Source organism: Delphinapterus leucas, chromosome 11 (assembly GCF_059928025.1).
Source record: "Delphinapterus leucas isolate spDelLeu-1000000601 "Yukka" chromosome 11, BTC_Dleu_Yukka2, whole genome shotgun sequence".
Taxonomy (NCBI): Eukaryota; Metazoa; Chordata; class Mammalia; order Artiodactyla; family Monodontidae; genus Delphinapterus; species Delphinapterus leucas.
Window position 1 is genome coordinate 30,832,120 of NC_143139.1, and position 22,239 is coordinate 30,854,358.

Genomic DNA, 22,239 nt, shown 5'->3' on the forward strand with positions numbered 1-22,239 from the left:
AGATAGTCCAGATACACATACTATCCTATCTACAAAATCACGGAGGGCCACATTACACTGACTATACTTATGCACCCAAAAATAGTGGAGAGAGGAGTTCTAGAAGCCATTTTCTTTACGATTTTATAGTAAACATTAGAATTAGGTAGACACAGCAGTACTGCTTCAAATTTTATGTTGATGTTAATTTCTAATAATGACTATATTTCAAGAATCTTTGAAATCTACTGTTAGACATGGTTGCAACTTATTTTCAGTCACTGTATTTTTCTTTCAAAACTACAAGCAGTTGCTAAGCAAACATTAAATGGTTAATGTTTAGTCCTTAGAAAAACTATGCACAGGATTTTCGTTTCCAATTTTCTTGCTATGTTGTACACAATGAGTTCCTGACATGGAGTTATAAACTAGGCCCAAAAACATGATAATGAAGTTTTATATGAAAGTTTCCATTATTTAAATTTTTTATTCCAAAACTATTATTTTTCAAGTTTTACTAACACTATTCATTCTTTGCCTCTAAAAAGGCAGATATATCTTTTCCACTGAGAACTAAACTATTTTGTCTGTAAGTAGGCATATAAAATACTACATTACAAGATAGAGCTAATATCACAGCTCCAACTGGTTTCTTACTACTAGCTCTAACAAACAGGTTCACGTTTTTACTTTCTTATTCAACCCCTCCACCTAGCCAAGAAAAGCTGCCTACTTTCCTCAATGCTTTACATTTATCACTGCCCCCTTCCCCCACCAGAAATGTACCCTTCTCTCAGATAACTAATTTTTGTAACTTTCTAAAAGACCCAGTTCAAAACTTCATCTGCCTCGCTGGAAAATAAATTTTACATAATATAACTGAACACTTGAAAGAAAGAATACTGCCCCGCTTTTAAACTACTCATTCTTTCAAGTTTGACTGTTCGATTTGCATTATGGAATTTTTACTCATCTGTTACTAGTTATGATAAACATAAAAATCTAAGGATAATTTAATTCCATTGATTGCAAAAGGTGTTAAAGCAATGATCAAGAACTACCATTTATTGATAGCCAGATAGTTTTACATGAATTAGCTCATTTAATTTCTACAACAATGCTATTTTCTAAGTGCTATCATAACACTCATTTTACAGACATGGAATTTGAGGCACACAGTGGTAAATGCCCAAGGTTACACATCTTATGTGTGAATGTTTAACAAACACTGATGCTTTACTATGCCAGGCACTTTAAAAGCACTTTTATAAATATGAACTCATTTAATCCTCTTAACTACCCTAGGAGGCAGGTCTTATCGCCATTCTACAGATGAGGAAACTGAAGCACAAGACTTGACATAATCACCCAGGTAGTAAGTGGCCAGCCAGGGTGTGAGCCCAGGCAGTGTGAATCCAGAGGGCTCAAGCTTCACCACCAGTTAGTCCCATTTCTGAATTAACAGTGCAGCAATTAAGTATGTACCTGAGCCTTCTAGTGTTCAACTACAGCAATGTTCTTTTGGGTATTACTTTTATGTACTCGTTAGTTTGCTACATATTTAAGAGCTTAATATATAAACAGTGTGTAACTCAGCGCAGTAAAAGACACAAATACTATTAATACCTAATTACCTAACCCCATGAGTTTCTGTTCTACCAGGGGAGATGAGTCACAGCCAAAAAGATATATATATTGTAAGGAATAGCACAGTTACAGGCCATGAGTTGCTTCAGAGAAAGTGCCAATGTTTAGCAGAAGCCAACTGAGAAAGCTTTCACGATAAAGCCGAACCCGGACGGATGAGTAAACATCCTATAGATACTTCTATTGTAGGATTAAGAACCTGTTACTGTGCTCTCATGTTTGTCTCTCCCCAACTAGACTCAGGTCTCTGAAGAACAGGGACTAGTTTTATCTTTCTCTCTCCAACACCCAACAAAGTCATCACTCAGTAAATAGCTTTGGGACAAGGGGTAGAGAGAATGTTATGGAAAAGCTCATTCTAAACAGAGAGAACAACAGGAACTTAAAGGGAAAAGCAGCAGTTTTTAATTTTAGTTGCTGTATCATAGGCAATACCTCTGTGCTGTCCAACTCCAGGAGGCCCCACTTTCACTACATCCCATGTGAATATACCCCCTCAAGGGTGAATACAGTGTGCATGAGCCCCCTGGAGTTGTGTAACACAGCAGCTCTGATTATAGGCATCCCTGTTCACAAGCTCTGAGCAAAGGGAAGAGATGTTCTAACCTCTAAGCTTTGCTTTTCTCATTGTCATTCCTTGACATGCCATGGCCATGTTCTTGAAAAACTCATTTAAAAATTTTATATTTTAAAATTAACTCTCACAATAATATATCATGGTAAAAAAACAGTTATGCTATTTTCAGGGAGAAGCAACAGAGTTACAAAACAGTTGAGCACGGACAGACTCTGAAGCCAGACCTCTTGGGAGCGATCTCTGGCTCCACCACTCAGGAGCTTTGTGACCATGAGAAAGTTACGTCATCTCTTTTCACCTGAATATCCTCTTCTTTAAAAAAAGATACAGGCATACCTCCAAGACGTTGCAGGTTCAGTTCCAGACCACCACAATGAAGCAAATATTGCAAAACAGCAAAGCAGCAGTAAGTCTAAAAACTCAATGTACTACTGTAAGTAAAAAACCCTTTATTGCTAAAAATACTGACCATCATCTGAGCCTCCAACAAGTCGTAATCTTTTGCAATGGTAACAGAGATCACTGATCACAAATCATCATAACAAATATAATAAAAATTTTAAAGTTTGAAATATTGCAACAATTACCAAAATGTGACACAGGGACATGAAGTGAGCAAGCTCTTGGAGAAATGGTGCTGACAGACTTGCTCAATGCAGGATTGCCACAAAACTTCAATTTGTAAAAAGCACAATTATCTGTGAGGCACAATAAAATGAGGTATGCCTGTAATAGCATTACCTCACTGGGTTATTATGAAAATTATGGGAATATATGCAAAATGTTTAGAAGACTGTCTGGCACAGAGTAAGCATTGAATAAATGTTAGGTATCACTTCCAGGGCTCTGGTCGCTAAATCGATTGCCAATTCACATTCTGCCTTGAAGCGACTGGGGAGACTCCCCCTGGCACAGAGCAGGGAGATGCTGAAATCAGTACAGAAGGATGCTGGTGCCACCATGATGCCACTGTGCACTGTGGCACTGGGGACCCCATCACACCGCTCAGCCTTGTTGTGAAATGAGGCTTCTGCTGTGTGGCTTTTAAAACATATTCCAGACCACATCAGTCCAAACAATGGTGCTAATATTTAATAAAAGGCCTAAATATGAAGCATGCAGTACTCTCTCCCAACTTGAGCCTAGACGTATCTGTAAAACTTGGCTATTTTCTTCTCTATACATCCAAGGAAGTTAAAGTTTAAATATAGAAAATGTTTTGGGGTTTTCTTCTGAGTACATATTTTCTCCAGACAATGAAAGTTTTCTCTATAGAAGTGTTGCTTACTCTTTACTCTGAAGGTCAAAGGAAAGAGAAAGGTAAGAAAATGAAAAGAGTTATAGACAGGAAGGATGGGAAGGATGTATAAAGGAACCAAGTTCAATCAGGAAGAAAAAAGAAAAATAGCTTTATGTGCTTTTGAGTAAAAATGGCAAAGACTGCTTGCTATTTGAGATCTACCAGCAGGTTCTACATCATTAGAGGTGTTAAAGCCAAAGACATTAGTGTGAATCAGTCAACTCAGACTGTGTTCTTACTTTGAGCTTAAGACACAGAAGAGAGAAGTATGGATGGATGAAAAAGAGAAATGTTTTATAGAGAAGTCACATGAACAACTTCATAGAACTCACGTTAACACTTATGTCATCTCACTGACAACTCACTCAAGGAGCACAATGCAATACTACTAGGCAAACATAATTAGGTCATAACTCTCACTGTAACTCTACAATGTCAATGCCACCAGATATCAAAGTGTGGAGGTAGCGGGGTGGGGCAGTGCACACAAATTGTTAACGTGTATGAAACAAGGAAACAAAGTCAAAGAAGTCAAACAAGTTTTACTTTACATGTAAAATATTACCAGTAAAGAGCATAAATCCAATACAGAAGTCCAGCTTTAAAAGAAGATAAAACTGTGCCACATCTCCTTTATCCATTCATCTGTCGATGGACACTTGGGTGGCACATAAATACAATGGAATATTACTCAGCCATAAAAAGAAATGAAATTGAGTTATTTGTAGTGAGGTGGATGGACCTAGAGACTGTCATACAGAGTGAAGTCAGAAAGAGAAAAACAAATACCATATGCTAACATATATATATGGAATCTAAAAAAAAAAAATTGGTTCTGAAGAACTTAGGGGCAGGACAGGAATAAAGACGCAGACATAGAGAATGGACTTGAGGACACAGGGAGGGGTAAGGGTAAGCTGAGACGAAGTGAGAGAGTAGCACTGACATATACATTACCAAATGTAGAATAGGTAGCTAGTGGGAAGCAGCTGCATCACACAGGGAGATCAACTCAGTGCTCTGTGACCACCTAGAGGGGTGGGATAGGGAGGGTGGGAGGGAGATGCATGATGGAGGGGATATGGGGATATATGTATACATATAGCTGATTGTTATACAGCAGAAACTAACAGCATTGTAAAGCAACTATACTCCAATAAAGATGTTAAGAAAATAATTATTCAGATAACAAACAAAACAAGATAAAACTGAAAGAAATTATGGGGGGTGGGGAAGGGAACAAACTTGGTCGCAAAAAGAAAAAAATCAGCACTAGCTGATTAACTATTTAAAAATCTGTCTGATTCTATGATTACCTTAAATGAAATTCTTTATTGATATTAATCTCAGTATTGAGATTGTATTGAGAAAGTATGACTTTCTGATCAGACAAGATTTTACATTTGCTTTGCATTAAAGGATAAAAATTCAAAGTGCTGTTTGAATAAAACTGATATATTTTTGAAAAATATTACTCAACAGGCCATAACATACCAATTAAAAGCTGCAATAAGCAGCTACAAACTGTGTTCCAGTAGAGGGAGTACCAGAACAGAGGCCGACAGAGGAGAAACTGGTGTAAATCTAAGATTAATTCAGCAAACCCAGTGCTGTATAAATTAACAAGTCAATTCTCAGTAAACGTTTTGGATACTGGTAAATATCTGAATTTAGACCCTTTTTACTATGCCCCACACAGGCGCTAAATCACCACTTACAATGAGCAGTAAATGCCAACACTATGGAAAAAGGTCGAAATTACATTACGTGCTTTTTGGCTACGGACATGCTAACAATGATAACAGTATAGCATTCTTATACTCTGCCCTGTCACAACAACCTTGTGTGTGTGTTATGCATGAGAGACACAAGGTCCCAGACAAAAATCAAATGAAGCAAAACATGCAAATTCACACTCCTTCAATCCTTTTCTACCTAACCACACCTAAAAACTTTGATTGTAGGTACAATATTGCTAAACACTTACAAAATATAACTGTGTAAAAGACATGAAAATAAGATTCTCTATAGAATATAATAAATTCTGAGTTTGCAAATTTGTGTCCTATTTGAAATTAGAGTCTTCAGGTTTAAAAAGCTTGGTGTCTGTCTACAAGAGACCCACTTCAGACCTAGAGACATATACAGACTGAAAGTAAGGGGATGGAAAAAGATATTCCATGCAAATGGAAACCAAAAGAAAGCTGGAGTAGCAATTCTCATATCAGACAAAATAGACTTTAAAATAAAGACTATTACAAGAGACAAAGAAAGACACTACATAATGATCAAGGGATCGATCCAAGAAGAAGATATAACAATTGTAAATATTTATGCACCCAACATAGGAGCACCTCAATACATAAGGCAAATACTAACAGCCATAAAAGGGGAAATCGACAGTAACACATTCATAGTACGGGACTTTTACACCCCACTTTCACCAATGGACAGATCACCCAAAATGAAAATAAATAAGGAAACACAAGCTTTAAATGATACATTAAACAAGATGGACTTAATTGATATTTATAGGACATTCCATTCAAAAACAACAGATTACACATTTTTCTCAAGTGCTCATGGAACATTCTCCAGGATAGATCATACCTTGGGTCACAAATCACGCCTTGGTAAATTTAAGAAAACTGAAATTGTATCAAGTATCTTTTCCGACCACAACGCCATGAGACTAGATATCAATTACAGGAAAAGATCTGTAAAAAATACCAACACATGGAGGCTAAACAATACACTACTTAATAACGAAGTGATCACTGAAGAAATCAAAGAGGAAATCAAAAAATACCTAGAAACAAATGACAATGGAGACACAACGACCCAAAACCCATGGCATGCAGCAAAAGCAGTTCTAAGGGGGAAGTTTATACCAATACAAGCCCACCTTAATAAGCAGGAAACATCTCAAATAAACAACCTAACCTTGCACCTCAAGCAATTAGAGAAAGAAGAAACAAAAAAACCCCAAAGTTAGCAGAAGGAAAGAAATCATAAAAATCAGATCAGAAATAAATGAAAAAGAAATGAAGGAAACGATAGCAAAGATCAATAAAACTAAAAGCTGGATCTTTGAGAAGATAAACAAAATAGATAAACCATTAGCCATCATCAAGAAAAAAAGGGAGAAGACTCAAATCAATAGAACTAGAAATGAAAAAGAAGTAACAACTGACACTGCAGAAATAAAAAAGATCATGAGAGATTACTACAAGCAACTCTATACCAATAAAATGGACAATCTGGAAGAAATGGACAAATTCTTAGAAATGCACAACCTGCCAAGACTGAATCAGGAAGAAATAGAAAATATGAACAGACCAATCACAAGCACTGAAATTGAAACTGTGACTAAAAATCTTCCAACAAACAAAAACCCAGGACCAGATGGCTTCACAGGTGAATTCTATCAAACATTTAGAGAAGAGCTAACACCTATCCTTCTCAAACTCTTCCAAAATATAGCAGAGGGAGGAACACTCCCAAATTCCTTCTATGAGGTCACCATCACCTTGATACCAAAACCAGACAAGGATGTCACAAAGAAAGAAAACTACAGGCCAATATCACTGATGAACATAGATGCAAAAATCCTCAACAAAATACTAGCAAACAGAATCCAACAGCACATTAAAAGGATCATACACCATGATCAAGTGGGGTTTATTCCAGGAATGCAAGGATTCTTCAATATACGCAAATCTATCAATGTGATAAACCATATTAACAAATTGAAGAAGAAAAACCATATGATCATCTCAACAGATGCAGAGAAAGCTTTTGACAAAATTCAACACCCATTTACGATAAAAACCCTGCAGAAAGTAGGCATAGAGGGAACTTTCCTCAACATAATAAAGGCCATATATGACAAGCCCACAGCCAACATCATCCTCAATGGTGAAAAACTGAAACCATTTCCACTAAGATCAGGAACAAGACAAGGTTGCCCACTCTCACCACTCTTATTCAACATAGTTTTGGAAGTTTTAGCCACAGCAATCAGAGAAGAAAAGAAAAGAAAAGGAATCCAAATCGGAAAAGGAGAAGTAAAGCTGTCACTGTTTGCAGATGACATGATACTATACATAGAGAATCCTAAAGATGCTACCAGAAAACTACTAGAGCTAATCAATGAATTTGGTAAAGTAGCAGGATACAAAATTAATGCACAGAAATCTCTGGCATTCCTATATACTAAAGATGTAAAATCTGAAAGTGAAATCAAAAAAACACTCCCATTTACCATTGCAACTAAAAGAATAAAATATCTAGGAATAAACCCACCTAAGGAGACAAAAGACCTGTATGCAGAAAATTATAAGATACTGATGAAAGAAATTAAAGATGATACAAATAGATGGAGAGATATACCATGTTCTTGGATTGGATGAATCAACATTGTGAAAATGACTCTACTACCCAAAGCAATCTACAGATTCAGTGCAATCCCTATCAAACTACCACTGGCATTTTTCACAGAACTAGAACAAAAAAATTTCACAATTTGTATGGAAACACAAAAGATCCCGAATAGCCACAGCAATCTTGAGAACAAAAAACAGAGCTGGAGGAATCAGGCTCCCTGACTTCAGACTATACTACAAAGCTACAGTAATCAAGACAGTATGGTACTGGCACAAAAACAGAAATATAGATCAATGGAACAGGATAGAAAGCCCAGAGATAAACCCACGCACATATGGATACCTTATCTTTGATAAAGGTGGCAGGAATGTACAGCCTCTTCAATATGTGGTGCTGGGAAAACTGGACAGGTACATGTAAAAGTATGAGATTAGATCACTCCCTAACACCATACACAAAAATAAGCTCAAAATGGATTAAAGACCTAAATGTAAGGCCAGAAACTATCAAACTCTTAGAGGAAAACATAGGCAGAACACTCTATGACATAAATCACAGCAAGGTCCTTTTTGACCCACCTCCTAGAGAAATGGAAATAAAAACAAAAATAAAGAAATGGGACCTAATGAAACGTCAAAGCTTTTGCACCGCAAAGGAAACCATAAACAAGACCAAAAGACAACCCTCAGAATGGGAGAAAATATTTGCAAATGAAGCAACTGACAAAGGATTAATTTCCAAAATTTACAAGCAGCTCATGCAGCTCAATAACAAAAAAACAAATAACCCAATCCAAAAATGGGCAGAAGACCTAAATAGACATTTCTCCAAAGAAGATATATAGACTGCCAACAAACACATGAAAGAATGCTCAACATCATTAATCATTAGAGAAATGCAAATCAAAACTACAATGAGATATCATCTCACACCAGTCAGAATGGCCATCATCAAAACATCTAGAAACAATAAATGCTGGAGAGGGTGTGGAGAAAAGGGAACACTCTTGCACTGCTGGTGGGAATGTGAATTGGTTCAGCCACTATGGAGAACAGTATGGAGGTTCCTTAAAAAACTACAAATAGAACTACCATATGACCCAGCAATCCCACTACTGGGCATATACCCTGAGAAAACCAAAATTCAAAAAGAGTCATGTACCAAAATGTTCATTGCAGCTCTATTTACAATAGCCCGGAGATGGAAACAACCTAAGTGCCCATCATCGGATGAATGGATAAAGAAGATGTGGCACATATATACAATGGAATATTACTCAGCCATAAAAAGAAACGAAATTGAGCTATTTGTAATGAGGTGGATAGACCTAGAGTCTGTGATACAGAGTGAAGTAAGTCAGAAAGAGAAAGACAAATACCGTATGCTAACTCATATATATGGAATTTAAGAAAAAAAAATGTCATGAAGAACCTAGGGGTAAGACAGTTATAAAGACACAGACCTACTGGAGAACAAACTTGAGGATATGGGGAGGGGGAAGGGTGAGCTGTGACAGGACGACAGAGAGGCATGGACATACATACACTAACAAACGTAAGGTAGACAGCGCATAGCACAGGGAGATCGGCTTGGTGCTTTGTGACCGCCTGGAGGGGTGGGATAGGGAGGGTGGGAGGGAGGGAGACGCAAGAGGGAAGCGATATGGGAACATATGTATATGTATAACTGATTCACTTTGTTATAAAGCAGAAACTAACACACCATTGTAAAGCAATTATACCCCAATAAAGATGTTAAAAAAAAAAAAGAATATATTTCGTATATGTGACATTATATGCAGGTCACTGAGAATATGTGAAACAAACTACGGAGAGAATAAGGTGAAATACTCTCAATCTTTTTTTCTAACCCAATATCAGAACCTGACTATTCTTATTAATAATAATTACTGACTAAAAGTAAGACTTTTTGTTGATGTCTATTTGATATAGTTGTTTGATATTATAAATATGGATCTGTTACAAAAAAAAAAAAAAAGCTTGGTGTCAGAAGTAGTAGGGCAGGAACAATGGCAAAAGTCTGGTCCCAGGACTCAAGTCAAGGATAAGAGACCGGAGGAACCAAAGGAACCTCTGGTGAAACCAAAACCTGAAATATGCCATTTTCAAAATGGGTACTCAATAAGCTGATCTTATTATAACTAGTCAAGGAAACTGAACCCTTAAACTAAAACAAACACCCCCTATTTCTGATGCGTCTGTTACATGACTCATTTAATATAATTATATATTCTAATTATAGATTGAACAATTATACTTTACTGCTTGATATCTTTATATTTTTCAAAGATTTCTGTTGAAGGGAACACTGACTCTTCCTATTCCAGTAATTCACGACCACATGTTTTGGCCACCTGGTAGTAACCACCTCGGCAAAGGATTTCTCATACTACAAAATTGAAAGAGGCAAGGTGTGAAAGGAAAATCAAAATGGAGTCAGTATTGCTAAAAGAGCTCTCTTAAACGGAGCTGGGAGGCCATTAAGAAAGTGCATTTCTCAGCCTGTATGGAATCTGACCTTTGGACCTGAAGTCACCCAGAACATCTGCCAGAAACTCAAGATACTTATTGGACCCCTACTCTAAAACAACCGATTCCTTTAGATATTTTCCAGCTTGCATCAGAGAAAATCACAATTCTTACCAGGCAACTTTTAGCAACCTCATGACTTTGTCTTTACCTGACTCTTTCTCTTCCTTGGAACACTCTTTCAGGGTTACCTGAATCTTAATCTCCTGAATCACAATTCTTAAGACCCCAAATAAACTATTTTCTTATTTGCAGCCTCCTGAATTTTTTTTTTTTTGCAGGGGGGGTTGACAAAAGGTTGAAGAAAGTAAGAGTTTAAAAGCAAAATGGTTTAAAGAAGAAGGAAAAAAAAAATTCAAGGGATGTTTAATCTGATCATATCGTTTACAACTGAAATCTCCAAAGACTGTCCCCGCATAGGCAAGACCAAATAAACCCTATTCAGCCTAATCCACACCTCTCCCCGCAAAATATCATTCCAGTTTCACGGCTGACCCATCAGCACCCTTCAGTCACTTTTTGCTTCATATACTGCTTTTACTTTTTGCTGCCTTTACTCTTGCTGTTAACTTAAATGCCCAATAATTCAAAGAGCAAAAGACTCTGAGGTTTTGTTTTTTTAATTCTGATTTCACACCAGTGACCTTGTCATTTAACTGCTGCACCTTGTTTTATTGCATACCTTGTTTCATTGAGCTTTGAAGATACTGCATTTTTTACAGATTGAATGTCTGTGGCAACCCCGCAGAGAGCAGGTCTATTGGCACCATTTTTCCAGCAGCACTTGCTCACTTGCTCATGTCTCTGGGTCACATTTTAGTAATTTTCACAATATTTCAAGCTCTTTCATTATTACTATAATTGTTATGGTGAGCTGTGATCAGTGATCTTTGATGTTACTAATGTAATTATTTTGGGGCACCACAAACCGCAGCCATGTAAGATGGGAACTTAATCAAAAAATGTTGTTTGTTCTAACTGCTCCAGGAACCAACAGCTTCCCAGCCCCTCTCCCCCTGTCCTCAGGCCTCCCTATTTCCCTGAGAGGCAACAATATTTAAATTAAGCCAATTAATATCCCTACTTTTAACAGTCTCTAAGTGTTAAAGTGAAAAAAGTCACAGGTCTCTCACTTTAAATGAAAAGCTAGAAATGATTAAGCTCAATGAGGAAGGCAAGTCTCAAGCCAAGACAGGCCACTAGCTAGGCCTCTTGCACCAGTAAGCCAAGTTGTGATGATGGCAAAGTTGAAGGAAATTACAAGTACTACTCCAGCGAATACACAAATGATAAGAAAGCAAAATAGCCCTATTACTAATACAGAGAAAGTTATAGTGGTCTGACAGAAGATCAAACCAGCTATGACATTTCCTTAAGCCAAAGCCTAGTCCAGAGCAAGGGCCTAACTCTCTTCAATTCTACAAAGGCTAAGAGAGGTGAGGAAGCTGCAAAAGAAAAGTCTAAAGCTAGCAGAGGTCGGTTCATGAGGTTTAAGGAAAGAACTCCATACATAAAAGTACTGGGGAAGCAGCAAGAGCTGATGCTGAAGCTGCAGCAAGTTACCAAGAAGATCTAGTAAAGATAATTAATGAAGGTGGCTACAACTAAACAACAGATTTTCCACACAGACAAAACAGACTTATATTGGAAGAAGATCCCTTCTAGGACTTCCATAGATAGAGAGAGGTCAATGCCTGGCTCCAATGCTCATTTACCATTATAAAAATCCCTGGGCCATTAAGAATTAGGCTAAATCTACCCTGTCTGTGCTCTATGCATGGAACAAAGCCTGGATGGCAGCAAGTCTGTTTACAACACGGTTTACTGAATATTTGAAGCCCTCTATTGAGACCTACTGCTCAGAAGATTCCTTTCAAAATATTACTGCTCATTGACAATGCACCTGGTTACCCAAGAGTTCTGATGGACATGTATGAGATTGATGTTGTTTTGATGCCTGCTAACATAATATCCACTCTGCAGCTCATGGATCAAGGAGTAATTTCGACTTTCAAGTCTTATTATTTAAGAAATACCTATGTAAGGCTATAGCTGCCATATATAGTGATTTTTCTGATGGATACGCGCAAAGTCAATTGAAAACCTTCTGAAGGATTCACCATTCCAGATGCCATTAAGAACATCAGTGATTCATAGTAAGAGGTCTATTTTGCAACATTAACAAGAGTTTGGAAGAAGCTGATTCTAATGATGACTCTGACTGAGGAGTTCAAAACTTCGTGGAGGAAGTAACTGCAGATGTGGTAGAAACAGCAAGAGAACCAGAATTAGAAGTGGAGCCTGCAGATGTGACTGAATTGCTGCAATCTCAGGATAAAACTTTCACGGATAAGGAGATGCTTCTTACGGATAAGCAAAGAAAGTGGTTTCTCAAAAAGAAATCTACTCCTGGTGAGGATGCTGTGAAGGCTGTTCAAGTGGCAGCAACGGATTTAGAATACTATCAATACATAAAGTTAGTTGATAAATTAGTGGCAGTGTTTGAGAGGATTGATTCCAATTTTGAAAGAAGTTCTAACTATAGGTAAAATGCTATCCAAACAGCATCGCATGTTACAGAGAAATCATTTGTGAAAGAAAGTCAACTGATGCAACTGATGCAGCAAACTGCAGTGTTGTCTTATTTTAAGAGATTGCCACAGTCACCCAGGCTTCAGCAACCACCACCGTGATCAGTCAGTAGCCATCAATATGGAGGCAAGACCCTCCACCCGCAAAGATTACTAGCTGAAGACTCACACGATGGTTAACAATTTTTAGCAGTGAAGTATTTTTAAATTAAGGTACGTACATTTTTTTTAGACATAATACTATTTGTACACAATAGACTACAGTATAGTGTAAATATAACTTTTTATGCACTGGGTGTTTGTGTAACTCACTTTATTGCAATAGTCACTTTATTTCGGTGGTGTAGAACCAAACCCACAGTATCTATGAGGTATGCATCCAGCAATAGGAGACCTGTTTCTAGAGCTAAAAGGATTAAATAAGATAACCTATATAAAGTAACAGCAGGGTTCCTAGTCTATACTAAAGCACTAAATAAATAATATTTCTTTTCATGGCTCTCTGTAAATATGCTGAACTCCTACTCATCCTTCAAGCCCCATTTTAAATATCTGTTTCTACAAAACCTGCTTAATTATGTGTTCTATTTTCTTCCCCCCAAAAATGCAATTGCCTATTATCCTGTGTTACCCATGGCACTTAGAGAAACCTCTATTGTATTTTAATTGCTTTTTTAAAATATTTATTTATTTTGGCTGCGTTGGGTCTTCGTGCTACAAACAGGCTTTCTCTAGTTGCGGCGAGCAGGGGGCTACTCTTTGTTGCGGTGCACGGGCTTCTCATTGCAGTGGCTTCTCTTGTTGCGGAGCACGGGCTCTAGGCGCGTGGGCTTCAGTAGTTGCAGCACGCGGGCTCAGTAACTGTGGCTCGCAGGCTCTAGAGTGTAGGCTCAGTAGTTGTTGCGCACGGGCTTAGTTGCTCCGCAGCATGTGGGATCTTCCCGGACCAGGGCTAGAACCCGTGCCCCCTGCATTGGCAGGCAGATTCTTAACCACTGCGCCACCAGGGAAGTCCCTAATTGCTTGTTGCTGGCCTTTCTGTTCCATTAGAGTATGAACACCTACAGGGTGGGATTTTTATCTAATTACTGCCTACTCACATGAAGCTTAATTTGCATTTGTTAAACAAATAAATGATTTAATTAAACCATTACAAACTAAAACCCTTAGATGGCCTTTCAAATATTTCATAATACCCTTAAAAAAATAATGGCAATCCTAACTTAGAGCGATACCCTATCAGCAATAGAATTTTTTAATGTTTCTGCTTACCATTCACTCATTTATTCAACAAGTACAACCAGTGCCTCCTACGGGCTGGGAGTATTGTACATTAGTGAACAAAACGAATAAAAAACCCTGTCCTCCCGGCCCTTATATTTACCACAGGTAAATCTGTGGAAGTAAGAAATTACCATTGCAAACTTGTCTGAAAAATATACCAGAAGACACATTTTGTTATTCTTCAACATTTACTAAATATCAAAAGAACAACAACAACAAAAACTCCTGACCACACATAAAATTTAACTACTTAAAACAGCATGAAATAAACTCAGATTTAGTGTACTAAACAAGCAAAACTGATTTGTATCCTTAAAAAAATGTTCATGTTAGGACCCATTTCCTTGTAGCTAAAAATATTTGTGACTTCTTTTTTGAATTGTTAGTAATCTTTGTGAGTTTTAACGGTTTTACGTGTACAATTACATGCATCACATAGATCCTAATTTGAAAGGTGGCGATGTTTAATATGGCTTATTTGAAAACCTGTTTATGACCTTAAAACATTCTTCACTTATAAGTGAGGAGGGCTTTTTACGAAACTTTGTATCAGGGCTTCCAGTCTAAGGGGTGCTCCCCCTGGAATGAGACAGGCAGTTAGTTAAAAAAAATTTAACTAATTTTTTATCAGGACCATGTCTCAACTGGCTGCACTATCAGGCAAGCAGCCCAGGTGCCACAGACACAGATGCAGTTCTTGCACACCAACCTTTCCAATCTAACCTCCGGCTTCATCCTCTTGGCTGCATCCACCTGGTTCCCCAAGTATGGCCTATGGTTTCCTTTCTTTACTCATTCCCTGGCTTAGAAGGTCCTTTCCTTACTTCTACTGTCAAAATACTACTCATCAACATACCATTTCCATCTGGAAGAGCTTAGGCTTTCCTCTGTTGGGGGTAATGGTACCCTCTTTTAATTCATCAGCCCTCCCTGTGATCCTTTCTTATGGAGATTAGCAAGTTCTACCTTGCCTTAGTCCTGCCCTGCCACTCTTACTGAAATATAAATGCTCCTTACTGTTCTGCTCACAACATCTGGAAAGGGCCCTTACACACAACAGCGGGTTAATTTTCCTATCAGATAAAAAAGTAAACATAATACCCAAATATCCAATATGTGCCATAGCTAAACACTAGGAAACTTCATTTAGAGATCTCTGCAAAACAGTATTGAATTCCAAAATCACAAATAAGATTCAGTCTTACTGAACAAATCTTGCTACCTAAAATTACATTATTTCAATGTCCGAAGAAACAAAAAAGGTAGTCTGATATCCCAGGCAGAGAATTCTGAGAAAATAATCCTGAAAGCACAGGTAGTTCCTGTACAGAGAGGTTTCATTTCAGCAGTACTTTTTGGTCATTTTGGACTTTAATGCACCAACTCAACATTTTACTGAGAGACTTGTCCTGCTTCCCAATTAACAGTGAGATACACAATCAAAAAGGAAGTCAGTAATAACCGATTTTGGATATAAAAGTGCAGTGAGTTAGGTTTTAGGCCCATGGTTCCTACATGTGGAGTTGCATAAATGGGGCTCTCTCCCCCATAGAGCCTACAGAGAAGAGGCAAAAAGCATAAAGGTCAAACAAATGGTGAATGGACAGATCATCAAGAGCCCAAGATCTAAAGGGCTCTTTCATCAATCCCTAGCCATAGGGAAGAAATACTTTAACAGCACCCTAAAGGAAACAAAATAACTGAATTACGAAAGGCAACATTAAAAGAGCATCAGTGGCGCGTCTTAGAAAAACTACTAGCGAGATTTAAGTCTCAACCCCCTACTTTGTCTCAAAAGTGTTTTCTAATAATACTAAGCACATTCCAAATAGCTTCCATCTGCCAAGAACTTACCAACTGCACCTCCCCTGCTCACCAACCAGGGTGAAAAATCAATGCCAAGGGAACCTACATCCATTCATTTTGGAAGTAAATTGCAAACATCTACCTTGCCAGGCATTTATCCACAGGGCGAGTAGTTCCTAAATGAATTTAGGAAGTGAACATGACCCAAAGGAAAGCAGGAGAGGCAAAACAAAGAGGAGAATGGGTGAATATAGATTTAAAGGAAAAAGTCAGAGAAACAGAAAAGGCAAGAATTCATTGGGGAAGAAAATGAAAAGCAAAGAGCAATACAAAAAGTAACAGCAAAAGAGGAGAAAAAATAATACTCCACCCTAAAGATAAATGACTAGAGAAGGAAAGTGAGGAGTAGCAAAAATAGAGTCCAGATGACTTGATTAACTTTAAAAATTCTCTTACTGTGACTTTTAAGACTGATTGGGTTCGGAGTTTGGAATCCTAAGAAAGGAAACGGTCTACCAATGGAGAAACAAGGTGAGACAATGCTGAAAAGTAAAGAGGCCCTCCTTCCTAAGCTCTAGATAGGCATCAGGTAGGGCTGGATCAAGGACAACGCTGGTGATACGCGGGGCTCCCGGAAGGGCTCAGAGAGACAACAATCACGCTGATTCACTTGTCTGTGGGAAATCGAAGATTCCTCGTGGGCTCGGGAGAGACTACAGCGAACCCCCACCCCCACCCTAGGGGGAGCCTGCGAGGCCGGACTAACAAACAGATGGGCTCTCGGAGCAGGAGCAAGAGACGCGAAGTATTCTCGGGAGCCGGCCAGACCCGACGGGGACCCCGAAGGGGCAAAAGGAACGCAGCGACCAGGGTCAAGGGCGGTGTCGCCAGGGGCCCCCCGCGCGCCCTTCGCCAAGCCGGAACTCACCGATGCCGAGCCCTACAACCAGGCGGCCGGCGAGCAGCGTCTCCTTGTTGTTCGCCGCAGCCAGCACCGTGGAGCCGGCGGTGAAGAGGGCACTGGCCAGCAGGATGGCGGCGCGGCGGCCGAAGACGCCGTTGAGGGCCCCGCCAGCCAGCGCCGAGACTGCGGCCGCCCCCACCGTGCTGGACACGAGCAGCTCCTGCCACAGCGCGTCCAGGCTGAGCTGCCGCTTGAGCAGCAGCATGGCCCCCGACACCACCCCGGTGTCATAGCCGAACAGGAAGCCGCCCAGCGCGGAGAAGACTGCCACCACGTACACGAAGGCGGGGGTCTCGTCCTGCTGGAACTGCCTCCGCGCCGCGCGCTCCAGGTCCCCGACGCCGCCGCCGCCCGAGCCCTGCAGGCTGGCGCTGGACTCGGCGGCCGCCAGGAGGCTGCGCTCTCCAGCCGTGCTCGCCGCGTCCGGCTCCTGCTGCTTCCTGCGCCGCTCGCCCATGAGGCTGCTCAGGCTCCGCAGCGTGTACTCCACATTCTCGCTTGCCTTGCGGGACATAGGGCAGGGGCCCGGGGCTGCCCGGGGGGACGAGGCTCCGCGGGCCGCCGGTCTCGGAGGGCTAGACAGCCCGAGCGGGCACAAGGAACCGCTGCCGCCGCCTTCCTCCTCCCGGCTCCCGCTCCGACTGCCACGGCAGCAGCCGCCGCCGCCGCGGCCGCTCCGGGGAGAAAGTTGCTGCCCGCCGAGCTCCGGCGCTGCGGAGTTGGAGCCTGGCGGGTCTCACTCGAGACTCACGCCCCGCGCCTGCCGAGCTGGCGCTGCAGAGCGAGCGGGAGGTGGGGCCGCGGGTCACGTGCAGCCCCAGCCGGCAGGGCCTGGCCGGAGACGCTCCGCCCCCTCCCCGGGCGGGGCCAACCTGAGCCCGCCCCGATCCCTAAAACCTACCCCCAGGTCGATCGCGACCTCTGACCTAGGCTCCTTCTTACGTGGCTCTCGCATCCTTACAGCTTTAAGCCCCCTAATTTGGGGGCCGCAACTGGGTAACAAGCCAATGTTTGAATGCCGGGTACTAGGCTTTCAGACCCGGAGAAACCGCCTACGATGATTGCACGGTTTGGAAAGGCAAGAAGAGAACCCCTTATAAAAGCCAGAGGATGGCCAAGGCTGGAAAGGGCCTAGGAAAAAATATCCTGTTATGGCATATAGCAAGCACCCTTACTTACTTTTATAATATTGTGACAAAAATGGGTCTGTTCTGGAGCAATTAAGTTTCTTATCGCCAGTCCCTCCTCAACTTATGCTTATTTTAAAGGCACGGTACATTTTATTTCTTTGAGGACAGAGATAATGAATCTCCCCAGGTGAATCCCAAACTTCCTTCCATGGATCCCTGATATGTAAAAGAAAATTCACATTTATACATTACACATTACAAAGTAAACCCAATATTTGATGTGATTTAAGGTTAAGAGGAAATCTCCACCTAACTCCCCAACATACTCACTAAAAGGAAGGATGTCTTCTCCCCTGAGAAGTCTGCACTGTTGCCTTCCATTTGCAGGGGCAATTTTAACTGCTTCATTTGCTTGAAACAAAGCAAAGATGACATTACTTGCCACCATTTTTTTAAACTGTTGAGTTAATTGCCGGTTGTTAGTTTTTTTCCTCACTTTGAAGTCACTAGTAAATCATTTTATACAGCTCCACTTTAGAAAAGAAACTTTGTCCCTCTGATTTGCTTTCATTCTTCAGGCTCAGGGCAGGAGGTAAAGCATCATATAATTTTGTTCCTTATCATTTCAGTGCTCTTTTATTTTCCTTATTTGAGCAAAAGTCTTAGTCTGAGGCCTATTTTTTTCATGCAGCCTAAAACTTGTTCTTATTAAAGAAAAGGATTTTGTCGTTTCGTTTTCAATAAAAATTTATATTATAATTTGTCAAAATTGCTTTCCTTTGGATTATCAGTCAAGATTATCTCCAAAATATAACACTTTCCTTAACAGCAACAAGGAAAAATGAACTAATGGGCTTAGAGGGCTTAACTGTTTAAACTTATTGTGTGGCTTTAAAGTAAGGTTCTCTCATAATTCCCAGGGATCAATTAAACAGAGAGAGCTTTTAGCTCTGGAGCAATGAACTCTAATATTCAGGCTACAGAAAAAGATTCAGGTAAGAGAGCGCCCTTTTCCATGCCTGCTGTAATAAAACCGCGCCACCTGGTGGTGAGCCGGTTCATTGCTTTTAAAGAGCAGGGCTCTTCTACCAGATGAGAATCAGCTGGTTCTGTTAACAGTTCCCTCTTGCTGAGATGAAACAAACTTCCTTTTACTCCTGGCAGGAACACCTTGGCTCCTGAGCATCCCTTGCTGGAAATTCAGCTTTTATGTCACAGAACGCTAAACTGCTTAAAATGGTTCCACTCCAAATCATCAGGGCACCTAAATACCTACAATCAGGTTACATCTGAAAAGAAATGTGACATGAAAAAAAGGGATCAGAGAATTCAACAGAGTTCTTTCCAGCCCTTGGAGGGAGCCAAGTTCATTTTAACACTACAGTGTGAGTCCAAAGTATAGTTCCCTGAAGCCTGCCCCAACCGCAGATTATGATGAAATGGAAAGCTAAGGATCAAAAGACATGAGTCCTGTCAGTATCACTGTTTTACTGTACAACTTTTGACAACCACTAAATTAGTCTGTTCCTTGTTTTCTTATTTGCAGAGCAGATATTGGTACAGCAATGACTCATTTACTAGAAATGAAAAATAATTTTAGAATATACCTCGTTGCTATTGCACAGTAAATAATAATTCTAAGCATCATTATTGGCTTGCAAGGTGAATTTGAAAACCCAAGTTTTAAGTACATTTGCTTTACAACCTCCAGGAAGAGGGAAAGAAGTGAGAGAGTGGTTTTAGCTGTACTGCTACAGATCCCTTTCCATTCATCTCTCCCACCATAACAGTTCCCTTTCCCCGGAGATAACCACACCTATCACTTTGAAATGTATCTTTCCAGAACTTTCTGTATGCATTTATATGTACACAGTAAAACACAAAGTTTGTTTTACTATTGTTTAGATCACAAAGAAAGAAAACCCAAATCAGACTGGTTTAAGCTAAAATTATGGTGGAGAGGGAGGATTTATTGACTCTTGTCTCTGAAAAGTTTTCAACAGGCTGATTTCAAGTACAGCTGAATATGGGCCTCAAAAACCAGGATGTCATCAAGGGCTCCATCTCTCCATCTGCTTCTTGCTACTTGCACTCCACTCTCAGATTCCATGTGGTAGCCAAGTGACTACAGCAGGTTCCAAGGTCTATTTCCTATTCTACTCATATCTGAGGGCAAATTAGCGCCCACATCTTGAACTATTTATAGAAGTAAATCATGTAGGCTTCAAGTGTGTTTGGGGGGACATTCCCATAAGAAATCTGGGGTACTTTTTTGCCAGAAGACAGGCAAACAAATCCTTGGCAATAAAACCAACAGATTTGAGTTACCAAAGTAACTAGTAAAGTAACATGGCATAAAAGGCAAGTAAAGCGTTTCAGGAAGGAGGGGCTGGCTAAGAGAACCAAATATATTGGATAGAGATCAAAGAGAATAAAAACTCATATGAAATCATTGAACTTGACTATTAGAAAGTCAATGGTGAAGACCTAATGTATACCATGATGACTAGAGTTAATAGTTAATATATTGTATACTTGAAATTTGCTAATAGAATATATCTTAAATGTTCTCACCACAAAAAAGGTAATCTGTGAGGTGATTAATATGCTAATTACCTTGATTGTGGTAATCATTTCACAGTGTATGCATATATCAAAACATCACATTGGGGCTTCCCTGGTGGCGCAGTGGTTGAGAGTCCACCTGCCGATGCAGGGGACGCGGGTTCGTGCCCCGGTCCAGGAAGATCCCACATGCCGCGGAGCGGCTGGGCCCATGAGCCGCGGAGCGGCTGGGCCCATGAGCCATGGCCGCTGAGCCTGCGCGTCCGGAGCCAATGCTCCGCAACGGGAGAGGCCACAGCAGTGAGAGGCCCGCATACCGCAAAACAAAAAAAAACAAAAAAACACATCACATTGTATACCTTAACAATATACATTTTTAATTTGTCAATCATACAACAATAAAGCTGGGGGGGGAAGAGAGAAAAAAAAGTCAATGGTGACTGCTGAGAATCAGAATATTGTTTTGATGGTATTTTGCTGGTATTACATTCAGAAACCAAGTAGTAATGCCAGAATCCTGCCCTATTGATCGTTCTTCCTTTCTGTACATATAACAGACAATAGCAGCATGAAAATAAATATATTATTAATAGGTACAAAGGTAGCAGGTCCCATGGCTTAGTTATGAGGTTTAATATGTGCTTAGTACTTCCCCCCGAATCTTGCCTTTGACTTGTTCTAAGGAAGAAGAGATGGAATGAGGGAGGCAAGAATGGAAGGTAAGAAAACAGGATGGTCAGCATGCCCAATGGACAATGCCCGATCTGGATCTGCTTACTACATGGAGACATAGAACAGGAAATACAAGGAAGCATGAGGCATGGGTGATATTTTAACACACATTGACCCTGCCCACTAATAACCATGCCCAACTGGGAAGAGAACTTGCGACACAACATAATATCACCTCCTCCTCTTTTGGGTGGGGAGGGTTGCAGCTCCTCTTCCTCCTCAGAGACTTTTAGGAGAGCAATGTTAATTAACAGAAAATAGTGGAAATAGCAACTGTAGGTTGCATTTTCTAGAAGTCTCTTGGTAAATGCAATGAAGGAGAGAATAGTTTAAAGAGATATCAGGATCAAGAGAAGGGGTAGAGGGGTTAGGCATGACAAATTTATTCATATACTGAAGTGAAAAGAATATATTGACAAGTCAGGATCCTGCATGATTGATAGAGCAAAGTCTCAAAGAAGGCAGGGAGGAAAAGAGCAAGATCATTAAGAGAGAGGCTAACCTAGCCATAGGGAAGAGGAGGAACACTTCTTCCTCTAAAAGAGAAGGCAAGGGCTTCCCTGGTGACGCAGTGGTTCAGAGTCCGCCTGCCGATGCAGGGGACGCGGGCTCGTGCCCCGGTCCGGGAAGATCCCACATGCCGGGGAGCGGCTGGGCCCGTGAGCCATGGCCGCTGAGCCTGCGCATCCGGAGTCTGTGCTCCGCAACGGGAGAGGCCACAACAGTGAG

The 22,239-nt window shown here is 40.4% G+C and overlaps 1 protein-coding gene across 7 annotated transcripts in view; it reads right to left on the bottom strand.

Moving 5' to 3' along the window:
- SLC2A13 (solute carrier family 2 member 13) overlaps nt 1–17,889 on the bottom strand; it is a 428,310-nt gene extending 410,421 nt beyond the window's left edge. For 3 of the 7 annotated variants that reach the window (XM_089920530.1, XM_089920532.1, XM_089920533.1), the window contains exon 1: nt 17,048–17,888. In XM_089920530.1, coding sequence (XP_089776656.1) covers nt 17,048–17,597 — 550 coding nt within the window. In that variant the 5' untranslated portion in view covers nt 17,598–17,888. Of the gene's footprint in view, nt 1–17,047 lie in introns of all 7 variants that reach the window. The other 4 variants (XM_089920529.1, XM_089920531.1, XM_022572466.3 and 1 more) reach the window with 4 other exon arrangements.
- Between the last annotated feature and the right edge of the window lie 4,350 nt (nt 17,890–22,239).